Source organism: Arachis hypogaea, chromosome 1, assembly GCF_003086295.3.
Source record: "Arachis hypogaea cultivar Tifrunner chromosome 1, arahy.Tifrunner.gnm2.J5K5, whole genome shotgun sequence".
NCBI lineage: Eukaryota > Viridiplantae > Streptophyta > Magnoliopsida > Fabales > Fabaceae > Arachis > Arachis hypogaea.
This window is the reverse complement of record NC_092036.1, coordinates 94,140,104-94,162,108: the sequence shown is the minus strand read 5'-3', so window position 1 is coordinate 94,162,108 and position 22,005 is coordinate 94,140,104. Positions and strand designations below refer to the sequence as shown.

General features: G+C 35.0%; 5 protein-coding genes across 8 annotated transcripts; all 5 read right to left on the bottom strand.

Moving 5' to 3' along the window:
- Positions 1 to 380: 380 nt before the first annotated feature.
- On the bottom strand, positions 381 to 2,963 carry LOC112696566 (GCN5-related N-acetyltransferase 6, chloroplastic). Of its 2 annotated transcripts, none has more exons than XM_025749381.3 (9): positions 2,601 to 2,963; positions 2,284 to 2,509; positions 2,107 to 2,159; positions 1,744 to 1,780; positions 1,578 to 1,643; positions 1,369 to 1,473; positions 1,132 to 1,285; positions 946 to 1,025; positions 381 to 828 (listed from the first exon to the last, which is right to left on the bottom strand). In XM_025749381.3, exons 1-9 carry the CDS (start codon positions 2,711 to 2,713, stop codon positions 763 to 765), a joined length of 900 nt encoding a protein of 299 aa, XP_025605166.1. In that variant the 5' UTR covers positions 2,714 to 2,963; the 3' UTR covers positions 381 to 762. The 2 variants fall into 2 exon arrangements, with proteins under 2 accessions (XP_025605166.1, XP_025605175.1); XM_025749390.2 differs by having other exon boundaries at positions 946 to 1,022; positions 2,601 to 2,942.
- A 1,776-nt stretch (positions 2,964 to 4,739) lies between these two features.
- LOC112696543 (uncharacterized) lies at positions 4,740 to 5,712 on the bottom strand. The gene has a single exon (XM_025749348.3). It carries the CDS (start codon positions 5,619 to 5,621, stop codon positions 4,995 to 4,997), a length of 627 nt encoding a protein of 208 aa, XP_025605133.1. The 5' UTR covers positions 5,622 to 5,712; the 3' UTR covers positions 4,740 to 4,994.
- Positions 5,713 to 6,131: 419 nt separating this feature from the next.
- Positions 6,132 to 7,877, bottom strand: LOC112696551 (uncharacterized). Of its 2 annotated transcripts, none has more exons than XM_025749363.3 (5): positions 7,487 to 7,877; positions 7,258 to 7,410; positions 6,935 to 7,110; positions 6,699 to 6,831; positions 6,132 to 6,411 (listed from the first exon to the last, which is right to left on the bottom strand). In XM_025749363.3, the coding sequence occupies exons 1-4, from the start codon at positions 7,562 to 7,564 to the stop codon at positions 6,729 to 6,731; spliced, it is 510 nt and encodes a 169-aa protein (XP_025605148.1). In that variant the 5' UTR covers positions 7,565 to 7,877; the 3' UTR covers positions 6,132 to 6,411; positions 6,699 to 6,728. The 2 variants fall into 2 exon arrangements, with proteins under 2 accessions (XP_025605148.1, XP_025605142.1); XM_025749357.2 differs by having other exon boundaries at positions 7,667 to 7,875.
- Positions 7,878 to 8,149: 272 nt separating this feature from the next.
- On the bottom strand, positions 8,150 to 9,194 carry LOC112776515 (uncharacterized). The gene has a single exon (XM_025820736.3). The coding sequence runs from the start codon at positions 9,063 to 9,065 to the stop codon at positions 8,247 to 8,249; it is 819 nt and encodes a 272-aa protein (XP_025676521.1). The 5' UTR covers positions 9,066 to 9,194; the 3' UTR covers positions 8,150 to 8,246.
- Positions 9,195 to 17,589: 8,395 nt separating this feature from the next.
- Positions 17,590 to 20,245, bottom strand: LOC112696533 (uncharacterized). Of its 2 annotated transcripts, XM_072237694.1 has the most exons (3): positions 19,822 to 20,245; positions 19,448 to 19,714; positions 17,590 to 18,245 (listed from the first exon to the last, which is right to left on the bottom strand). In XM_072237694.1, the coding sequence occupies exons 1-3, from the start codon at positions 19,833 to 19,835 to the stop codon at positions 17,774 to 17,776; spliced, it is 753 nt and encodes a 250-aa protein (XP_072093795.1). In that variant the 5' UTR covers positions 19,836 to 20,245; the 3' UTR covers positions 17,590 to 17,773. The 2 variants fall into 2 exon arrangements, with proteins under 2 accessions (XP_072093795.1, XP_025605126.1); XM_025749341.3 differs by having other exon boundaries at positions 19,448 to 19,884.
- Between the last annotated feature and the right edge of the window lie 1,760 nt (positions 20,246 to 22,005).

Genomic DNA, 22,005 nt, shown 5'->3' with positions numbered 1-22,005 from the left:
GAATACTTTCGTAAATTTTAATCTCATATCGCAGTGGTTATTATGAAATAGGAAACTAATAAGATTTAATAGGACCTTTTGTAGAATTTTTTCTTCAACTTACCAAACCATACAATCTGCATTAAACTAGTTGATTTTCTATTTGTTGCTTGTGCACCAAAAATCATATAGTTTCTCTAATTTGCTATTTTCGTGGCCATTTGAGTTTTGTATTTCACTAGATAAAATGATTGTGAATTGCTTATGCTATGAAAAAGGGACCGTATTGTCGATTCCGTCCTCTTATTTTTTTCAGACATGAAACTCTTTCTCCATCATTTTGCTCTCATAATGTTGTTTCACATAACAGTGACTACTTTATTTCACTCTGTCCTTAAATATGCAAACAACAGAAAAATCCATTTCATGTTCATTCCATTTGACTGAGCATTAAGATGTTCGTAAGTGCTTCAAAAAGTACCAAGACTAATCAAAGATCTGACTACTTAATAGATGATTCAGAGAAGAGGTAGAAAATAAACGGACTTTTGTAATCCAAGTACAAAATATTACTACAACTCACTCCACTCTATGATATAGGAACAGAATCACTTTTTTCCCAAAAAAAAGAAAGAAAAAAGAAACCCGTCAATTCGGTATGGCATGGACTTTTACATGCATTTACATGAACTTGGCGTATTTGGATTTTGGAATTCACAGTTGTTGATGTTGGCTAATCAAAAGCATAGCGGCATCAACCATCAACCATCAACCTTGTGTGCTTTACGTCTGTAAACGGAGCAAGTATGTTTGCTCATCTAACAACAGTGAGTTTGCCATTTCAACCATCTGAGGGGGAACAAAAAGGGGAAAACATGAAAATCTTTGACTAGTGGATTATTCAGGAAGAGAAAGAATTCATTATAGAGTTGGAGAAATAAACATATGAACTAACAGCTGTATTACCTCAAAGCCCATGTTCTTGTACAATGATTGTGCAGCTCCATTATTTCTCTCCACATGTGCAAATATACGCGTTACACCTGCTAAATCAACATCCAAATACATTCGTAAATCTTTGGATTTCGGGCTTATTTCATGTGCTAACATGAATTGTAGAAGCTACTTTCACTTCAATGCTCCAGACTTTACCTACGGATTTTGCAGATTCAACAGCAAAATGGAGCATGTTCCTTGCAATTCCCTGGCGTCGTGCTGATTTGGCAACACACAAGTTTGAAATGTAGCCATATCTGCTTGATGGTGTTTTGTTGATGCTGCAGAATGGAGGAGCCTTCGCTCGTTCCTGCAGAAATGGTTAATTCGGCATCAGGCTAGACTAGCAACAAGCCATAAGTTTGCATCTTAGTGAGAAAGAATGTGACATACCCCAGGAAAAGTCTCTCCTTGCAGCAAGTACCGGATATTCAAATCAAGGGTCCCAACAACACTTTTTATTATTGAGCGTTTTACATTCTTTTGCTCTTTCCTCACCTGATAAACTTGACTCCAACACACCATAAGAGAAAACATACACAAACAAAGACAAATTAACTGTCAAAGTGTATACACATGGATTTAAGATGAGATTGTTTTACCGTGATAATGCAAGTGCAACTCTCCCCGTTTTGCACCTTGCACCGCCGTTTTATTGCATTAAATTCCTAAGCAATAAGAATTCCAGTTAAGATTATGATTTTCACAAGATACACTCAATTGTATTTAGCATACACAGTGAGAAAAGTAATGTGTATCAACTCCTACCTGATCTGCAAAGTTCCTTTTATAATGATCAGTATATCTGGGGAAAACACAAGGATAATTAGTGGCATAAAACTCTTCATCCAAATCAACTCAATACACTTGTGTTTGGATAAGATCTCCTTGTATTAAAAAAAATATAATTAAAGTATGCTTGAGACAGATTTTGACGAGGTTAATTCTTTGCTTCAATTTTGAAAATAAAATAAAAAATTAGCAAAATCTGTTGATTCAATCACAACATCGTGAAGTAAGCAACAAATAGTAACAAATCAAGTTTTTGTCAAGAACCCCAATTAATTAATGAACTATGGAAAAAAAATTGATAATCTGATGAAGCACTATGTCTAATTGTCAACGTCATACCGTTCATATGCTCGATTCTCCCAATGACTTTCTGCCCTCAGCCATGCTGCTGTCTAGCACAACATGAACCCTAAATTATACATACATGAATAGCACTAAAAACAAAAACAAAGAGCAAGCTCAATGATTTTTTATTCAATTTTGGGGTTTTATTATCCCTCAATTTTCATGGCTTACCCAATACTCTTCATCAAGGAGGGCTTGTCGTGCAACGAATTGGCCAAATTCGAACCTACTATGTTGATCCAATTCTTGATCCGATGGCTGTAATCGGTCAAAGTGAAGATCACAGAACCTCAAAGTTTCGAACTTTGGGATTGGCGGCGCTGAACTCGGAAGCTGAACCGAAAGTTCCTTCTTCTTCTTGCTGCTCATCGTTGGATTAAAATTGGAATCCATAGCCCTGTTTCGCGTTGAATCAAAACACACAGAGTTCAAGAAAGAAAGATGCAACCAAAATGAACGAGTGAAGAAAGAAAAGAAATGGAACTTACGTGGTCCAAGAAGCAGAGATTCGTCGGCATTTGCAAGTACGAGTGGGAGAAACTTGGATGAACAAACTCTGGAATTCCGGTGTCTGAATTGCAATCGAAACGGAACAAGGCATCGTTGGTTGGTTCGATAGAACTGAAGAAAAAAAAAGTGTGGAATTTGAAAGAGCGAAAAGAAGGAAGAAGTGCTTTTTTCCCCCTTTAATCGATATGCTGAATGAAAGAATGAAAGAATGAGAGAAGCAAGAAAAGTGGGGAGAGTTATCGTTTTGCAAAGTTTTTGATAGTTTGAGGATTGAGGTATGAAGGAAGGCAAAGTATTCTCTCTCTACGATTGTGACTGCAGCTTCAAAGTGCTTCTGTTGTGTTCCCTATTTATTTTATTATTTGGCGCTACCTCTCTTCCCCATTGGCTACATTAATTAGATGCAAATAGCCATTAACTAAATTTTGAAAACCAAAACCTTTACTTAAGAAATTTTAATTAAATAATGGTGAACATTCATCTACAATTATCTTGATGTAAAATTCATAATTAAAAATTATTAGATAATAATTTATTAATTTAATTAAATTTATTAAATTATTTAATAATTTTAATGATTAATTTAATTAAATTATTATCTAACGATTTTTAATTATAAATTTTATATAAAAATAATTGTACCAGAATTTTTATCTTAAATAAATAAATAGTTGAATAATGTGAAATACACAATTCCATAAAATATACATGACAAATGAATTACTTTCTTTTCTTTTCTTTTTTTTTCTTCTTGCCAATGAATAAGGAGGAATAATTTTTTTGAGTTTTGACAATTATTTCAAAAAATAACGAGATTCTCAATAAAAAAATACATTTTTTAGCTTTTAATCTTTATTTCTATGAAACTGGTTAATTTTTCTGGTAATATTTTTCGTATTAACAAAATAAACATACATGATATATTAAACTGATGATTTATCCGTTAAAAGCTAACTAAAATTGATAAATTTTTTTGTTAGGAGTCTCATTGTATTTTGAATAATTGTCTAAAAAATATTAGTAATTTTTAAATTATTTTTATTTATAAAAATTAAATATAAAATATATTAGTGATCAATATGTCACATAAATATATTTAAAAAAAATTATTAATATAAAAGCTAATTAATTTCATAATATTAAAGAAAGGGTCGAAACTGATTTTTGTTTTTTTTTTTTTTGTTGAAAACCTCAGAATCTTTAAAAAAATTATCAATAGTGGGGATAGGTATTTTACCCATGAAAAAAACATGAAAACTGAAAAGTGAGTGGAATAGGGTAAACAAGGTAAAAACAAAATTGATTGGAGTTGGACCAAATTCAAAGTGTTAATGACAAGATAGCCGAGCCGACCAGGCTTGAAAAATTGTAATCCACTGTTAGATGGTGCCATTAGTAGTAAGTTAAGTTCATGAACATTATGTCATTATCACTTCTTTTGACATTAGATTATCAACGCGGAGATCGTATGTTTTGTAAGGACTTTTGTCAATTCCATTATAAATCGTAGACTATCCTTTAGTAGGTAGTTTTATCTATAGGGAATGAAAATGTCAAAAACATTTTTTTTTTATAATAGTCTTTGTTTAAAAAGTGTAATTTATTTGTTTAGCCACATTTTAAATAAAAATAATATTTTTATAACATATAAAAATCAAGCTTTATAATTTATCATCTAATAATTAAAAATGAAATATCTTCACATAATAACAATAATAAAATCTTTATTGAAATAGCCAACTTATTTATATAGAATCATTTGAGAAAATAAAAACCTTACAATTGGAACTAACTAGTAAGATTACAATCACATCCCCCACTGAAATTCCAATACATAAACAAGAAGTTGCGGATTCCAAAACAGCTAGTGGTAGAAGCCCATGGTTTGTTCACAGCTTATTATAATACTGTAGCTAGTTATGATTAGCCATAGAACATGATCTTGGTGTGAAAAAAAACCATCATTGTCCATATAAAATAAAAAAAAGTGTATAAACGTGATTGATTGATTGAGCTGCCTCCCTAAACACTTTAAACTAATGTTTTAGAAACTTCATGTGTATTATTTGGCCATCCAACTTACTATTATATGAAGTTGAACCTAAACTTTGGTAACATGCGTCTTAACTCGTTTTCCCTTCTTTTTCGGCCTGTATTATAATTAATTAATAGACCATCGAAGCATGATTACAATCAATTACTTAGCTGCATTAAGTTGAAAGCAAGAAAAATCGATGCTCACACATGCAATGGCCACAACCGCAGTGACCCCAATAAAAACAACATGGAACTGAATAAGAATTTGAAAACATGCAAATATCTGCACTACTAACAAGGTAGAAGGAGGAAGAAAACAGAACAAAATGCTTCATTCAGGGTTCAAAATCAGTCTTCACCCACTGCTCATTTTTGCTTTTCATGTTCTCATCCAACTCCTTGGTTTTGCACTGTGCAATTTTGGTTCCATTGGCCATGGATTCCTCTTGCACTTTTGCCATCTTTCTGCTCCTCTTCCTAGCCATGGCTTCCTTCTCTGCTTCCAGCTCCTCATAGTCTTTGACCCAACAACTATGCACTGCACAACTCAGGACCAACACAACCACCTGCAACATGCACATTGCCATCAAAGCCCCACATTCCATCCTCACCAAGAACTTAGCTTCTTTCGGGTCCCGAGGCGACTTTAGCAGAGACAGGCTTGCTTTCTCTCTTGTAAACAAGGCAAATATGGTGAGAATTTGACCTACCAATGAGGCTAATACAAGGGAGATGTGGGTGAGGAAGCATAAGTATGTGAGCTGGGAGTAGAACCCCACAAGGGATGAGAGAATTGAGATGCCAGAGACCATGAAGAACGCCATGCCGAAGGAGGTTGGGGGCATCTTGAGGAGGATTGTGGGAGCAAAAGAGGCTGCGGAGATTAAAAACAGTGACAAGTTCAAACAGATAAGGAGGATGGTGGTGAAGGAGCATGCGTTTCTATGCTTGGAAGATGCCATAACGGCGATTCTTGAGAGTATTGTATAATGCTTTGAATCTTTTTGAAGATGGTGTTTAAATTATTTGAGTCTTTTATAAGGTGGTGAATGACTGAATGGTACCGTTAAGGCTGGGTGTAACGGCTAGGACTAGGATACAAAAGCAGATGGGTTGGTTGGTGGGTCCAACTTTACTGAATCTTGGGGACTGCAATGTTCCCTCCTCAGGCGTTCGAATTAAAGTATAGGAAGGTTATCAGGTGTACCGGGAACACCGGTGTTCCAGTTGTTTTAACCGTTGATCTGAATTATAAAAAATATATATAATATATATTAATTAAAATCAACGATTAAAACAACAGGAACACCGGTGTTCCTAGGTACACCTGATAACTTTCCTAAAGAGTATATAGTGATTAAAAGTGTCTACAATCTGCCACTTGATTACATTAGTATGGTTACCCTGCTCTGGCTTAGTATGGATAACTTGGAAAGTAAAAAGGCGATTTGCAGCATCTCAAATATGAATAATTACAGAACAAATGAAGAAGTAACTTGATTATGTTGGATTATGTAATGTACAAATTACCATGTACTGGCAGACACACTTGCAAAATAACTTGATACTATTGAAATAATGTATGCACAAAAAGCAAGTAGGGGCGTTTGTCTATAATGACTAACTACGCTCCTTGTCAACCGCTCTAGAATTTCCCGTGTCACAAACTTTTTCAAATCTCTCTCCCGGTAATTATTAGCTTAACTCCACTTTGAGGCCTTGCAGGCGTTTCGAACAAGAAGTGGCATAATCCTGCCAACAAAACCCGATTACAAAAGTAGTCAATTTCAAGTAACAACTATAGGACCCTATGGTGAAGCTATCTTGTTAGTTGTCACCTAAACCCACCAATGCAATTTTAAATTAAAAGAATAACTGTTTCCATTCGTAATATTATAGGACAGTGCATACTTAACAGCATACACCGGTGCATGTAAAACATATATCTGATCTTTTATACATGTTTATTCATAACAGAAAAGAGCCATCAGTATGATGTCCTTCAGAGCCCCTATGTTAACAAGAGTTATATATAATACCTGATTTTCTTAGACTATCTTCTTTGCCAATCAAACAGAATCAGTATGGGTTAAGATGGCTTCAACTCTATCAAGTGATGCTTGAAGCCGTCCAGACTGCATGTTGAACAGTGGTTCATCGGTACCTAGAGCCCTGTTAAGGTTCAAAGTATAAACCAATCGATCATATTCATCAAGCAATTTTATAAGAGAAATAAAAGGTAGCAGTATCTAAAAATCATAAATTTGAAACTTGCCCAGTAATTTCAGGGAGAACATAGTCTGCCCTCCATCCGAATCGTAAATCAAAGCCTGGAAACAAGCCAACCGAAGTCTTATTTCGAATTCGGGATACACCATCTCCACCTAAACATGTAGTGAGCTTCCATTTCCAACCCGTAGCATGCATTTGAAAATTGTGTCCTACACCAACCTGCACTGTTTTATGTCAGAGTAAAACACTACAAACGAAAGCACTTAAGCTTATTATAGCATTAATAACTGAGTACACAGAGGGAACCAACACATAGAACCACATAAAAAATGCCAGAGTTACTGCTTTTTTTAAACATCATGGAACCTGAAGATTCAGAAATTTGGTGACAGGGATCTTTTTGGAGAGAATGCGAACATCTTGATGAATAGGCTCGTAAATTAGCTTCCACTTCCATTCAGGAGTTAAAGGCTTCAATACAAGCTTGGCTTGATATTCATTGATGGGAGTATTATAGAACTGCAAGATAATAATGTTCTCATGAGTTTTGGCAATCAATTATAAGAGCACAGAGACAATTAACAAAATAAAATACCCTAATAAGAGAACATGATCCTCTGAGGATGAGTTTAATTGCTACAAGGCAGAAAGTGATTGGATGTAGCACACACATAGATACCCAGATGCGGGAATTTCAGTGTGACATAATATCAAACACGTTACATGCAAGAGGCACGTGCAAGAGGATGAAAAAAACTAATAGGATGAAGATGACCTCCATATTGAGACCAACTCGAATGCCCTGAACTTCTTTGCGAAACTTCACAAACAACTCAGAAGGGATTAGATTGATGTTGTACAGCTCATCCCATGAACTCGCTTCTTCCCCGTTCGTCGCCGCTGACTCCATTTTTTAATGCCAGAAACTGGAGTGTGGAGATCCTTCTTCTTTTTTTTTTCTTTTTCTTTTTCTCATTCAGTTATTCGCCACCTATTCGCCTATAAAATTAAAATTTCTTTTCTTTTTGGGCTGTGAAACCGCTTGAGCCCAATAAATGACCAGTTTTGGACTCAAGCCCCGACCAAAAAATAACAAAGCTCAAAAAACAAGACCAAAAAAACAAAGCCCAAAAAAGAATATGATCATTTGTGAAACGATAACGATGTGTGTGTAAATCAGGGTAACTTTTGGCACAAGATATTCCATCATTTTCATTCCAAGAACCCCAACCAAAAGTCTAAAACCATAATCAACATTTATACGATGTTATTATTGTTACAAATTCCAAAACATATATACACATTGACCTTGACCAAATCAACCATATTGATAAAAGAGAAAAAATAACCGATACTTAAATTCTGATATTCAAACTAGAAGTAGAGTTTTTTGGCACAAACTTTCTGGCCCATACATCTTTGCCATTGATGCTAAACTTAACCTTAGTTGCACCCCTGAGTACAACGTCAATGGTGGATGCCTTTCTAAATACAATTCGAGCGAAGAGGGGCTGATGGTTTGGGTGCTGCACCTCTTGCATGTACAATGCTTCAATGCAATCTCCATACGCCATTGTCAAGAACTCCCTCAATTCCCTCTCCGCCACTCTGTACCCTTTCGAGAACGTCACAAACATCGTCCTCGCCTCTGCTGGAACCACTTCACCACCACCACTACCACCGTTGTTCCTGTTCTCTACCCTGTGCTGCTGCTGCATCACCATCATCTTGATGTCACTGAAGGCTCTGATGCACACTTCCTGCACCATTTTCGCCACTCCCTGCACTGCGTCGGCGTGATGCTGGTGCAAGAACTGGAGCGAGATGTCCTTGTCCAAGACGCTCTGAAGCAGAGGGATGCTGTCCATGCCTCCTTCCAAAGAAGAAGATAGCATGGCGTTGAGGCATGTAAGTGTTTCTTCTGCAATGTCGTTTACTAAAGGGGTGGGCAATGAAAGTATCTTGTAAACGACGTTGCGAAACCCAATCCTCTCGAGCCAGAGCCACATCCCCATGACTTGCATGCATTCCGAGGGGTCCCGCTTGAGGTCCATGGTAAGTGTTCTGTACACCTCTCTGTCTATTCTGTGGAACACTTTGAACTCCTCTTCCGATACCGTGTACGAAGAACAATAAGGTTTATGGTTATGATTGCGATTCCCAAGAGGGTCCATGGTGTGTGATAACTGATAAGATGAGATGAGAGAATTCAATGATAATAAATACTTGATGATCCGATTAGGCACGACGATTGAACACGAGGTACGTCACTCGCTCATGCATTCTGGAGGGACATGATCTTTGGTGACTTAATATTAATTCATTCAATCGGGTTTTTCGTTCTTGGATACCGAGAAGAATGTGAGGTACATGAAGGTAGTATTAGAGACTAGAGAGTGATTTTATTTTGACTGAAGAAGAAAAGAAGCATGGTGTGGCATGGGAGGCATGTTTTCAAATGGGCGTCAGCATTTTTAAGCAGCAAATGAAAATGTTTTGCGATGGTTTCGAGGTCAATGCATTGGTTAAATAAAGCATTGGTTATTTGGTTTTAAGATAGAAGGTTCTTTTGTCTCTCACACAATGCAGCATTGCATGGCTCCATGAACTACGCACTCATATCTGTAAAACTAAATGACTTTGGCATCTCTTACTTTAAAAGCTCAGAAATTGTGTATCATTTCTGCTTCTCTCCATCAAAAAGTTAAACGGCCGCGTAAAGATGCTAATTTAATGTCTTAATTGCCTGTTTTCTAATTCATTTCAAATTTTCTTTTTCATACGACTTAAAAAAAATATTATTTTGGTCTCCAACTAACTTTTAAACGTTTTATTTGTCTCTCCAAAAATTTTAAACAGTTTTAATATTATTCTAGAGTTAACATTGGCACTAATAATTAATCGAATGAGTGACGTAGACGTTAATAACGTTGTTAGTTAAATTATATTTTATTTTATGTGTTAGAAAAATATGACCAAAATTCTCTTATAACACTTCTTTCTTTTCATTTTTTTTTACATAATTTCAAATTCTAATAATCAATCATCAATGTTACAAAAATCAAAGAAAAAACTATTATATTAGTGATAATTGATGGATCAAATTTATTTACATATCGAAATCGAATGTTATTAGCTCTTCAATATATGAATTGTTTATGTCAAATTTAGAGTAAACTACAATTTCTATTTAAGAAAGTTGAAAATGCTGACATATCTACTCCTAAAAGAAAGAAAATTACCATTTGTATCCATGAAATATGAGATCCGCACAACAAAATTATCTAAATACAAAAAATCACTTAAAATCGCTAAATTACTCTTATCTTCACCACCACTTTTCTAATCTCAAATCCCACCACCACCCAAACTCTTCTTCACCACCACTCTCATCCCCAACTACCATCATCACTGCCGCCATAAAAAATTCGCAAGCTTCCCAGACGACCTCCCTCCACGCAATCTCTGCTCTCTTGGCCCTCCCTTCCTCCTCCTTCCTCAACAAAATCACCAAATCGCGCACTACCATCACCGCCATAACTGCAGCAGCCGTATTTCCCCGCGCCTCCAGCTGCGCGTCCTAGAACTCTCCATCGGCGTATCCCTCGACCACCTCCCCTCCTCCAAATCCCTCATCGACCTCCTTCACTGCCGACAACGACGGACCTCCGGTGTCGAACTCCCTCAGGGCGGCTATAAAACGCTCCCAGGAGAACTAACGGATTGGGATCTGTTCCCAAATGTGAAAACTGATTGAAATCTGTATTCTATGACTATCACATTTGCTATCCCTTCAATGGGAGGATTCTACCCTGAATTCAGGTGCATCTCTTTCTTTCCTTAGAGTTACAATAAGACATGGTTGAAGTTTGTACTTGTTCTGTATTTGGTTGAAATAATCGTTGTTTTTGGAATGTTTGTTGGAGGCATAGGAGATATTTTGAGTGATGGTGGTAGTTAGGATTTAGGGTAATTTTGGTGGTGGGTTTGGGATTGAAAAAGTGGTGGTGTGGAGTAAGTGGTGGTGGTAGGGTAATTTGGGAATTTTAAATAATTTTTTTTATTTGGATAGTTTTGTTAGCAAAAGTTTATGGTTCATGAGTACGAATGGTAATTTCTTTTTTCTATGGATAGATATGTCAGCATTTTCAACTTTCATGGGTACAAATAATAGTTTACTTGTCAAATTTAATTGTGAGACAAACATTGAATATGCTTATAACCTTTTTTGGTTTCTATACTTTTCTTTTTTTTAATTAGCTTCCTATACCATATCAGATTTTGTAATTAAGTTTTTATCATGACAAAAACATTAAAATTAATGGAATGTCCCGTTAAACAAAACTATTATGTCTATCACTTGACTAAATATTCTATTTTCTTTAACAGAATATTTAGTTGATTCCAATAACGGCATGGATTTGGTTATAAAATCTGATATGATATAGGGATTTAATTAGAAAAAATATAGAGACCAAATAAAAAATTCAATAAAATTATAAGAAACAACAAAATTTTTGTGATAAGAATGGGTTATCACATCTTGAGGGGATGCCCATTTTTCATAAGATAGAGTTTCCCAAGGATGAATGAATTTAATGTAGTTTGAAAAAGAGAAGCCTTGCACATGTATAAATAGGAACATAGGCTGAGGCCTTTGAACACACAAAAAAAAAGCAATAAAATAATTTTCTCTCTTTTATGTTGCAATACTTCTCTCACTCTCTTTATATTTCTTTATATTTTATGTTTGTTACCTCTTCCTTGTTTATTTATTTAGTTATTTTATAACACGTTATCAGCACGAAACTTTAACAAAATTTTATGAAGACTTCAGGTAACAAATTTTTATTATGCGAATCTCTTTCATCTTAAATATAATACTTTTGATATATCTATAAATAATTATTTATCATGGATACTAGATGTTAAAATCTATCTTGATTCAATGGATCTTGGAGATACCATTAAGGCTGAAAATAATACATCCCAGAAGGATATAGCCAAAGCCATAATTCTCTTTCGTCGTCATCTTGAAGTATGATTGAAAAATGAATATCCCACATTAAAAGATCTTGCAGATCTGTGGAAAGACCTTGAAGAAAGGTACAATCATGTGATACTTCCTCAAGCCCGATATGTTAGAGAAAATTTTCTCGACCTTCCATGTCTCGAATGTGCTCCTGCAGCAGCAGTATCGAGAAAAAGAAATTAAAAAGTATTTTGAATTAATTTCTTGCTTTCTTGTTGCTGAATTCAACAATGAGTTACTTTTGATAAATCATGAAGCGCGTCCAGTTGGCGCCGCCCCATTTCCTGAAGTAAATGCGGCAAATTATAACCCCAGAAGAGGTAAATGGCAAGATTTTGATGACAAGAAAAATTATGGAAGGAAAATGAATTATGTTCACAAGAAAGGATCTCATCAGAAGTGGGATAAAGAAAGAAATAATGGGCAAAGTATATCAATTGAGAATTAATGCTTCCGTTGTGGTGGAAAGGGCCATTGGTCACGTACCTGTCGTACCCCAAGGCACCTAGTTGATCTTTATCAAGCATCTTTGAAAAGGGATGACAAAGAAAAGGAAACAAATTTTGTTTCAAATGATGAAAATTCCACCACTCATTATGATGTATCTAATTTCTTTAAGGATTCTGAAGGAGATATTGGCTATTTGATCAATGATGGAATAATTTGATATATGTATGTGTTTGTTAAGAATTCATGTGAATAATTTTACTTTGCATGTACTTTTACTCATTTTATTATTATTATTATTATTATTATTATTTGTTTTTGAAGAAAAATGGCAAGGATATATTCTGAAGATATTTGCCTTGCGGATAGTGCAAGTTCGCACACTATTCTTAAAAGTGATATATATTTTACCCATCTTGTGCCAAAAGAAGAGTATGTTAATACTATTATTGGCTCAGGCAATGTGATTGAAGGCTCCGGAAGAGCTATAATTTTGTTTCTTAGAGGAACAATATTTATAATAAATAATGCACTATTATCTACCAAGTCTCTGAGGAACTTGTTGAGTTTCAAAGATATTCGCCGAAATGGATATCATGTTGAGACAATGAACGAGGGAAATCATGAGTATTTATGTATCACAACTCATGATTCAAATAAGAAAGTTATATTAGAAAAGTTACCCTCATTTTCATCTGGATTGTATTATACCAAGATTAGTGCAATTGAATCACATGCCATTGTAAACCAGAAGTTTACTATCCCAAATGAATTTATAACTTGGCATAATAAATTGGGTCATCCGGGAACAACCATGATGAGGAGAATTATTGAAAACTCTCATGGACATTCACTAAAGAACTAGAAGATTCTTAAATCTAGTGAATTTTGTTGTTCTGCATGTTCTCAGGGAAAGTTAATTTTAAGGCCATCACCAGTAAAGATTGGATTTGAGTCCTCTGAATTCCTAGAAAGGATTCAAGGTGATATATGTGGACCTATTCATCCACCATGTGGATCTTTTAGATATTTTATGGTCCTAATAGACGCATCTTCGAGATAGTCACATGCGTGCTTATTATCTTCTCGCAACCTGGCGTTTGCGAGATTACTGGCTCAAATTATTCGATTAAAAGCACAATTTCCAGAAAATCCAATCAAAACAATTCGTCTTGATAATGCTGGTGAATTTACTTCCTAAGCATTTGATGCTTATTGTATGGCTAATGGAATAAGTGTTGAACATCCAGTAGCTTATGTTCACACACAAAATGGGTTAGCAGAATCACTTATTAAACGCCTCCAATTGATTGCTAGACCCTTACTTATGAGAACAAATCTCCCAACTTCGGTTTGGGGGCATGCTATTTTACATGCCGCAACACTTATTCGTTTGAGGCCAACGAGTTACCATCAGTTCTCTCCTATGCAATTAGCTTTTGGCCAGTAGCCAAATGTCTCCCATTTAAGAATATTTGGGTGTGCAATATATGTTCCCATTGCACCACCTAATCGTATCAAAATGGGACCCCAAAGAAAATTGGGGATATATGTTGGATATGATTCTCCCTCTATAGTGAGGTATCTTGAGATACAAATGGGAGATGTATTTAAAGTCCGGTTTGCGGATTGTCATTTTGATGAATCAAAATTTCCAACATTAGGGGGAGAGAATAAGCTTCCTGAAAAGGAACTTAATTGGAATGCATCATCGTTGATGCATTTAGATCCTCGATCAGGACAATGTGAACTAGAAGTTCAAAAGATTATACATTTGCAAAGAATAGCAAATGAATTGCCTGATGTATTTTCCGATACAAAGAGGATAACCAAATCTTATATACCAGCGGAAAATACCCCAATTCGAATTGATGTCCCAGTAGGACAAGTAGCCACTGAAGCAAATTCACGCCAGAAGCGTGGCAGGGCAGAAAATGCCCCAATTTGAATTGATGTCCCAGTAGGACAAATAGCCACTAAAGCAAATACACGCCAGAAGCGTGGCAGGCCTGTCGGTTCCAAAGATAAAAATCCTCGAAAGAGAAAAGAGGTAAATATTCCTATTGAAAAAGACATAGTAAAGACACCTGCAGTTGTCCAAAATTCTGATATAACGCCAGAAGACGTTCAGGTACCTGAAAATTGTGAAAATGACGAGATCTCGGTAAATTATGTCTTTATAGGAGAGAAATGGGACCGAAATAAGACAATTGTCGATCAAATATTTGCATATAATGTGGCATTGAATATCATGCATGAAAGTAAGGATCTTGAGCCAAGATCAGTCGAAGAATGTCGATAAAGGAATGATTGGCCAAAATGGAAAGAAGCCATGAAGGTTGAATTAGACTCACTTGCAAAACGTGAAGTCTTTGGACCTGTAGTCCGTACACCAGAAAATGTAAAACCTGTTGGATACCGGTGGGTATTTGTGAGAAAACGAAATGAGAAAAATGAAGTTGTGCGCTATAAAGCCCGACTTGTGGCACAAGGTTTTTCACAAAGACCCGGTATAGATTATGAAGAAACGTATTCCCCTATAGTGGATGCGATAACATTGCGTTATTTGGTCAGTTTATCTGCATATCATAAACTGCATATGAATTTAATGGATGTGGTAACAGCCTATTTATACGGCTCATTAGATCGGGATATCTATATGAAAGTCCTGAAAGACTAAAGATATCTAAACCATCCAATGAATATTCGCAAGGGTTATACTCAGTCAAATTGCAAAGATCTTTATATTATCTAAAGCAATCTGGACGAATGTGGTATAATCGTCTTAATGAGTATCTGGCCAAAAATGGATTCAAAAATGATGATATTTGTCTATGTGTTTTCATAAAGAAATCCGCATCTGGATTCATTATAATTGCTGTGTACGTTGATGATTTAAATATCATTGGAACTCTTGAAGAGATTCCAACAATTATAAAAACTCTAAAAGAAGAGTTTGAGATGAAAGATCTTGAAAGAACTAAATTTTGTCTCAGCCTGCAGATCGAGCATATAAAAAATGTGATCTTTATTCATCAAACAACATACACAGAGAAGATCTTGAAGAGATTTTATATGGATAAGTCACATCCATTAAGTACCCCAATGATCGTAAGATCTTTGGATGTGGAGAAGGATCAATTCCGTCCTAAAGAAGAGAATGAGGATATCCTTGGTCCTGAAGTACCATATCTTAGTGCCATTGGAGCGCTAATGTATCTTGCTAATAATACACGACCCCATATATCATTTGCTGTGAACTTACTAGCAAGGTATAGTTCCTCTCCAACCAGAAGACATTGGAGTGGAATCAAGCAGATCTTTCGATATCTTTATGGAACGGTTGATATGGGATTGTTTTATCCCTATGGATCCAAGTCACAACTAGTTGGCTATGCAGATGCTGGATACTTGTCTGATCTACATAAAGGGAGATCTCAAACAGGATACCTATTTACATATGGTGGAACAGCTATATCATGGAGTTCCACGAAACAGACGATAGCAGCAACCTCCTCTAATCATGCTGAAATACTAGCGATACATGAAGCAAGTCGCGAGTGTTTTTGGCTAAGGAGTTTGATCCGATATATCATGTCATCATGTGGACTGATTGATCAGAAGATAGCTCCAACTGTCCTGTTTGAAGATAATACAGCATGTATTGCTCAACTTAAAGGAGGATATATCAAAGGTGATAGAACAAAGCATATTTTCCCAAATTCTTCTTCACTCATGATCTTCAAAATCAAGGGACAATTGATGTCCAACAAATCCGCTCAAGTGATAATCTGGCAGATTTATTCACAAAGTCACTCCCAAAATCTTCTTTTGAAAGATTGGTACATCAGATTGGGATGCGCCGATTTCGAGATATAAAATAATGTCGGCAAGAGGGGGAGACTGTACTCTTTTTTCCTTGGTCAGGTTTTTCCCATTGGGTTTTTCTTGAGAAGGTTTTTAATGAGGCAGTTCCCATCACAAAGGATATTGTACTCTTTTTCCTTCACTAAGATTTTTTCCCACAGGGTTTTTCTTTAGTAAGGTTTTAACGAGGCAATAATCCTAAATGGTCATCCAAGGGAGAGTTTTGTGATAAGAATGGGTTATCACATCTTATGTGGATGCCCATTTTCCATAAGATAGAGTTTTCCAAGGATGAATGAATTTAATGTAGTTTGAAAAAGAAAAGCCTTGCACATGTATAAATAGGAACATAGGCTGAGGCCTTTGAACACACAAAAAAAGCAATAAAATAATTCTCTCTCTCTTTTATGTTGCAATACTTCTCTCACTCTCTTTATATTTTTTTATATTTTATGTTTGTTACCTCTTCCTTGTTTATTTATTTAGTTATTTTATAACAAAAATAATTAAACCTAAAAAGTTTTACATTTAGTACGCCAAATTAGACTTCTATCATATAAATCAAACTTATATTTTCAATATATATATGAAGAATGCTAAAAAATTATTAGAATTTATTATTTTTAACCAGCATTTAATTATTAATATTTAAAAGTATAGAATAAAATATATTATTAGATTACTAAATTCAAAAAATTAAATTAATAAATATATAATGACAAAAAATAATAAATTTTGATATTTTTTTAAAATTTCTCTATATATAATGAATAAAAAAAAAGAAAAGTCAAAGACGAGTCTATTAGAGATGGAAAATTATACAATAACCTCTCTAACTTTGCCAAACTTTTTTATATAAATACCAAAATTGTTCTCACATCTAATCCGCCTTAGCCAAACCTAGTTATGTGGCTTAAATAATTAATTTTTTTCATTTATATAATGCTCCTATCTTGAAGCTTGTATTCAGTGCTACCCATAAAGCATATCCAATTTGATATTCAATATGTTCATTATTTTTTATAAGTAATGCTCCTATCTTAAAGGATCGCTTAAAGTTAGATCTAGTCAAAGTTTACTTAAAAACCAAAGAAAAGTTGGTGGCTCCGCAACGAAAAGTATAGAAACCAGAGGTGATTGCAACTGCAAACCAAAATGCCAAAATCAACCTTTGTTCTGTATATGAGAGATCGTTGCATTCAACATATTAGTAAGTTTGAAATTTAGCAGTAATCTAATGAGTTGATAGTAACTTGTTTAGGGATTCTTTCATATTTCGAGACCTTTTCCAGTGCCATTGGGCATTAGGCATTGGCAATCAAACAAATTATCAAATAGAACACAGGTAAATCTACTAGAACAACCTGATAATTAGACTTGCAAGAGTAATAGAGGTATTTTTTTTTTTATACAACAGTGCTGGTGGTCAGTACTCAGTAACCTTTAATATATAAAGACACAGTTCACAAAGTACTCTACCATTACAAACTCACTCGAGTCTTGAAATATTCAACTAAAACTTACAATGTCAAAACCTCAATGTACTTTGTTCCCTTTGTTTCCACTACAAATTGCCAAGCTAGGCAGGTCATGAGTCTCCGCTGCAGACTGAAGATCAGACCAGGAGTATGACCGCCACGGAGAGTTCCGCACTGGAGGACATGGTTGTGGTGCATTTGCAGATGACTTCTTGGCCTGTGGATGAAGAGGGGGAAGAGGGAAAGGAGGTGATATCGACGTGGAAGCAGAACTGTTCCCTTCCTCACTGCTGCTCAAAGTAAGACAAGATGGGCCTCGGCGGATGTTAGACTTTCGCTTTAACATTCCACCAAAATTATCTGAGCTGCGGCTCCTCTCGATTAATAGGTTGCGGGCAAGGAGGTTTTTGCGTTTCTTGGCATAAGGATCCTCTGGCTTTACTATCTCTTGCACAGAAGTTACAGAGATGGCATCAGCTAAACTTGTGAAGGACTTTGATTTGCCACTATAGAACTTGGATATGCCTTTCCTGATTTTACATCAAAAGAATCATGAGTTTGAAAGAAAGAGAAAAGGAAGAAAGAAACATATCTGAATCAAAATTTTCAGTTTTTCATAGAACTTACCAAAAGAGGATACATAGTTTAAGTATTTTGATCATCTTTATGTTTCAATTTCCATTATTAGCTTAAGTTATAATGTCCTATTTTACTTTCATCCTCTCTTCCATGCATTTACATAAACAAAATCTTGAAATTTAATAACAAATAGGTAAAACCAAGAACAAATCGACAAAGCACTTCAGAGTTAAGGACCAAAGGTTAGATCATTTTTCTTTATAAGACAAAAGATAGTTAAAAACCTTGAACTCTTTACATACTTTAAGTTAGCATAAAACTATTTGACAACTCAGAATCTATTAACCCATTATTCATCCACACCAATTGATCCAATTATAATAGTAATAGACTTAATGGTTAACCAACCACCCGAAATATTTATTGGGTATCCAACAAAATAAAGAATGCAATGAATTTGGACAAAGAAGGATTTTAAATGCAAATATTTAAGAAGAATGAAGCATATGTATGTGGATAAAGCAAATTCTAAATTGATCCATTTTTAAAAACAATAGCCAGTTTAATGAGAGAGAAGGTTAGCCTTTTAATAAACAAAATATGTATTTTAATGGATATGAGCTGTATGTACAACCACGATCTGTCCTATCTAATAAAAAGAATCAAAGAATGGATTAACAAGTGGATGATGGATGGGTTGAATAATTTCAATCATTTGTTTTTAATGAATTATCCATTATCCAAAGATGCATCCAATCCATCCATTTGAGGACCTTGGTCAGCAGCCAAGTAAATTCACATCAATAGCAGACAACCTTGTAAAATTGATGATCTATTCAGCAATTTCATCATTTAATTGCTTTAGTATTTCTATATCAAGCCACTAGTCTTTAGTTATGGAGAGATCCATTATGATTATGCCAACAGTTTCATTATCAAGTCAATGCCAGGAAACTTACTCAAACTAAGGACTAAATCCGGCAAGAAATCAGGAACCATCTAGAAAGTTGCTAAAACCGACGATACAGACACATGGCAAAACGTGAAAAACAGAACCTTAGGACCCTGAAATCAACGAAGCTCGATAGCATACAAGTAAAATTTGGAGCATGAGAAAAAACCCCATGAAAGCAAAAGGGAAAAAGACACTTACTTGACAGGCAAATCTTCTTCTAGATCATTCATGGTATCCAACGGCCCCTTGAAGGAGCTCTGCACCTCTGTTTCGCCAGAATCTTCCCGGTCCGAAGAATCTTCCGACGAGCCACTGTTCCTTCCGATTGAAGATGAAGAGGAGGAGCTGCTAGCGTCCGATTCTTCTTCCTCCTCCGGAAAATCACGATCGCAGATCGAGGCGCAGTTCCCGAAGCTGGATCGTTCGATCGTAACCCCTGCATCGCTTCCCATAGCTAACGGCATCCTTTCAGAAGAAGAAAAGAGGGTTTGAAAGAGAAGATTAGTGTGTGAAATGAAATTGGAGGAACAACAAAGAGATATGGTGAGGGTTAAGGGGGTATAAATATCTGCCCTGGATAGCACATGGGGTATCAGAATTTTTTCGCCATTGCTGATCACGCACAAAAGATAACACTGTTTCAATATTATTATTATTTTATAATTTATACTCTAGTTTTTAGTTTAATGAAAAGGTGTTATCGATTTTTATTTTTTTATTTAAAAAATTTATATAAGTATTGCCGTAGAAAATAAATAAAGAATAAAGGAGAGGAAGGTGACAACTTATCCTTATTGAATTTAATAATGATAATTAACAGTCTTTCAAAAACACAGACACAGAGAATTATCTGTTTGGAGAAAGCAAAGAGAAAAAAAATTCATTTCCAATATTAATTTACGGAAAAAATATTTTAAGTCGACTTCATGTGAAATTAATATTTAAAAATTGTTAGATAAAAATTTAGTTAAATCAGTCAAATTATTTAACGTATTCACATTTGAATTTCCACCTTAATTTATTTATTTATTCTAAATAGAAGTAATTAGTTTATCATTTTTATTTTGGATTTTGAAATGGATGTTCCGAGTTGGTGGCGAAGAATTGGTTGGGTGATTGTGGAGCGTTTGATTAGGGAAGTTGATACTTGATATGATGATGGAAATGGATCAAGTGGATCCCCACACCACTCACCCACCACCATTTCTTGTTTATTCCTCCTCCTTCCTCTGCTTTACTTTCTTTTTATATCATTTATCTCCTTTATTTTCACCAAGCTGGGATCGTGTATTTTATTACATTAATGATTTCTTAATAGAGGATAATTATAGAACATATTCTCTGAGCCCATTGTCGCTACTCAATGATTATATTATTGTGTACTGTGTTTAATAGTTTATATGAATGGTGCTGTCAAAGGAGTCAAGTTGCATTTTCTTTAATGCCAAAAAAGATGCATTCCTTTAAATATTTGCATAAATGGGTTAGAGAGTTAATCTCTTATTATTTTCATAAGTCATAACTTATTCTTCGATATTTAAGCTTTACTTTCCATAATTAAGAATATTCCAGTTCATTTACAATGATAAGATTTCTAAAATCAATATCCATAAAACATTGTAAAAATACATTTAATCCGGTGCTTAATTTTGGAATTATTATCACCAAGAATATTAATGGAATTGTAATCACCACAAAAAATGAAAAGAGAACTAAATTTTGTATACATATAACCAAAAATAGAACTGACTTGTCATTATGCAAAGTTGCCAGTTTGTAATTTGTGGTTCACAGAATACATAATAAGGTTGATCAAATATTGAATGTATGAAAAGAAAACCTATCCCCGGAATTGAGTAAGTAATAACAATATTTTGGGGGTTATGATTTTTTTAATTAAAATTTAGAGGTATGTGATTGACCAGTTTATTATGGATAATATTGTATAGTAATTTAAAAGCATCAATAACGAGGAGGGCAGGTGGCACGTTGCTGGCTCTGGCAGGCAGTGGTGGTGGGCCGGCGAGGCTTGTCCCTATGAATACCGAGATCATGCCACGTGTCTGGTCAATTCAATCTAGAGCAACCACGTTTTGTTTGCTCCTATTACTTCTCAGCGCTGATGAAGGGCCATCCTCATCAATCATAATTTCCATGGTCTGTCTCTCTTGACTCTTCATCCATTTCGTCTCAATTCTCATGCTCATGGCCCCATTATTTGTGGGTCCCACACTCCTAACTCCCTTTTCCCTGAACTTCGGCCCATATCCACTTTCACATGCAATGTCATGCGGCAGAGGAAGCCCCACCTCTTCTCATCCTTCATTCATTTGTTGGATTAGATTTGGGTTGGTCTTTAGTTTCAAATAACATGGACTCCTTTACAAATTCAATTCTAGAGCATAAAGCCCATACTAAATTCAACCTACCGTCTGTCACGTTAACAATTTCATCTGTTCATTGAAATGAGATTTGTAATTTACTTACGATTTGTAATTTACACGGCAGAATTTTCACTTGTGTTGTCTATTTAAAACAATTAAATAATTTAGACTAAATTATCACCTAATAGTTTTCAACTATAAAAAATCTTCACCTAATATGAAATCCAGATTTTCAAAGGTTTAACGTTTTGTGCCACCGGTACTGCATCTTTTCAAGCCACTGGCAACATCATGATATTACTGCAAAGTGGCATCCTCTTTATGTTGTATATTTATCGTTTTTTTTTCTAAAGTAATCTTCTCATAACTATA

Excerpts from the sequence above, each read along its gene's own strand:
- LOC112696566 (XM_025749381.3), bottom strand. The coding sequence starts at position 2,713 with ATGCCTTGTTCCGTTTCGATTGCAATTCAGACACCGGAATTCCAGAGT. Across the intron at positions 2,510-2,600 it reads ATCTCTGCTTCTTGGACCAC|GGCTATGGATTCCAATTTTA; the intron begins GTAAGTTCCATT and ends AACGCGAAACAG. Across the intron at positions 1,026-1,131 it reads TGAATCTGCAAAATCCGTAG|CAGGTGTAACGCGTATATTT; the intron begins GTAAAGTCTGGA and ends ATGTTGATTTAG.
- LOC112696543 (XM_025749348.3), bottom strand. The coding sequence starts at position 5,621 with ATGGCATCTTCCAAGCATAGAAACGCATGCTCCTTCACCACCATCCTC.
- LOC112696551 (XM_025749357.2), bottom strand. The coding sequence starts at position 7,801 with ATGGAGTCAGCGGCGACGAACGGGGAAGAAGCGAGTTCATGGGATGAG. Across the intron at positions 7,411-7,666 it reads GAGTTGGTCTCAATATGGAG|TTCTATAATACTCCCATCAA; the intron begins GTCATCTTCATC and ends ATTATCTTGCAG. Across the intron at positions 6,832-6,934 it reads GTTCTCCCTGAAATTACTGG|GGCTCTAGGTACCGATGAAC; the intron begins GCAAGTTTCAAA and ends GAACCTTAACAG.
- LOC112776515 (XM_025820736.3), bottom strand. The coding sequence starts at position 9,065 with ATGGACCCTCTTGGGAATCGCAATCATAACCATAAACCTTATTGTTCT.
- LOC112696533 (XM_072237694.1), bottom strand. Across the intron at positions 18,246-19,447 it reads GAAGAAGATTTGCCTGTCAA|GAAAGGCATATCCAAGTTCT; the intron begins GTAAGTGTCTTT and ends ATGTAAAATCAG.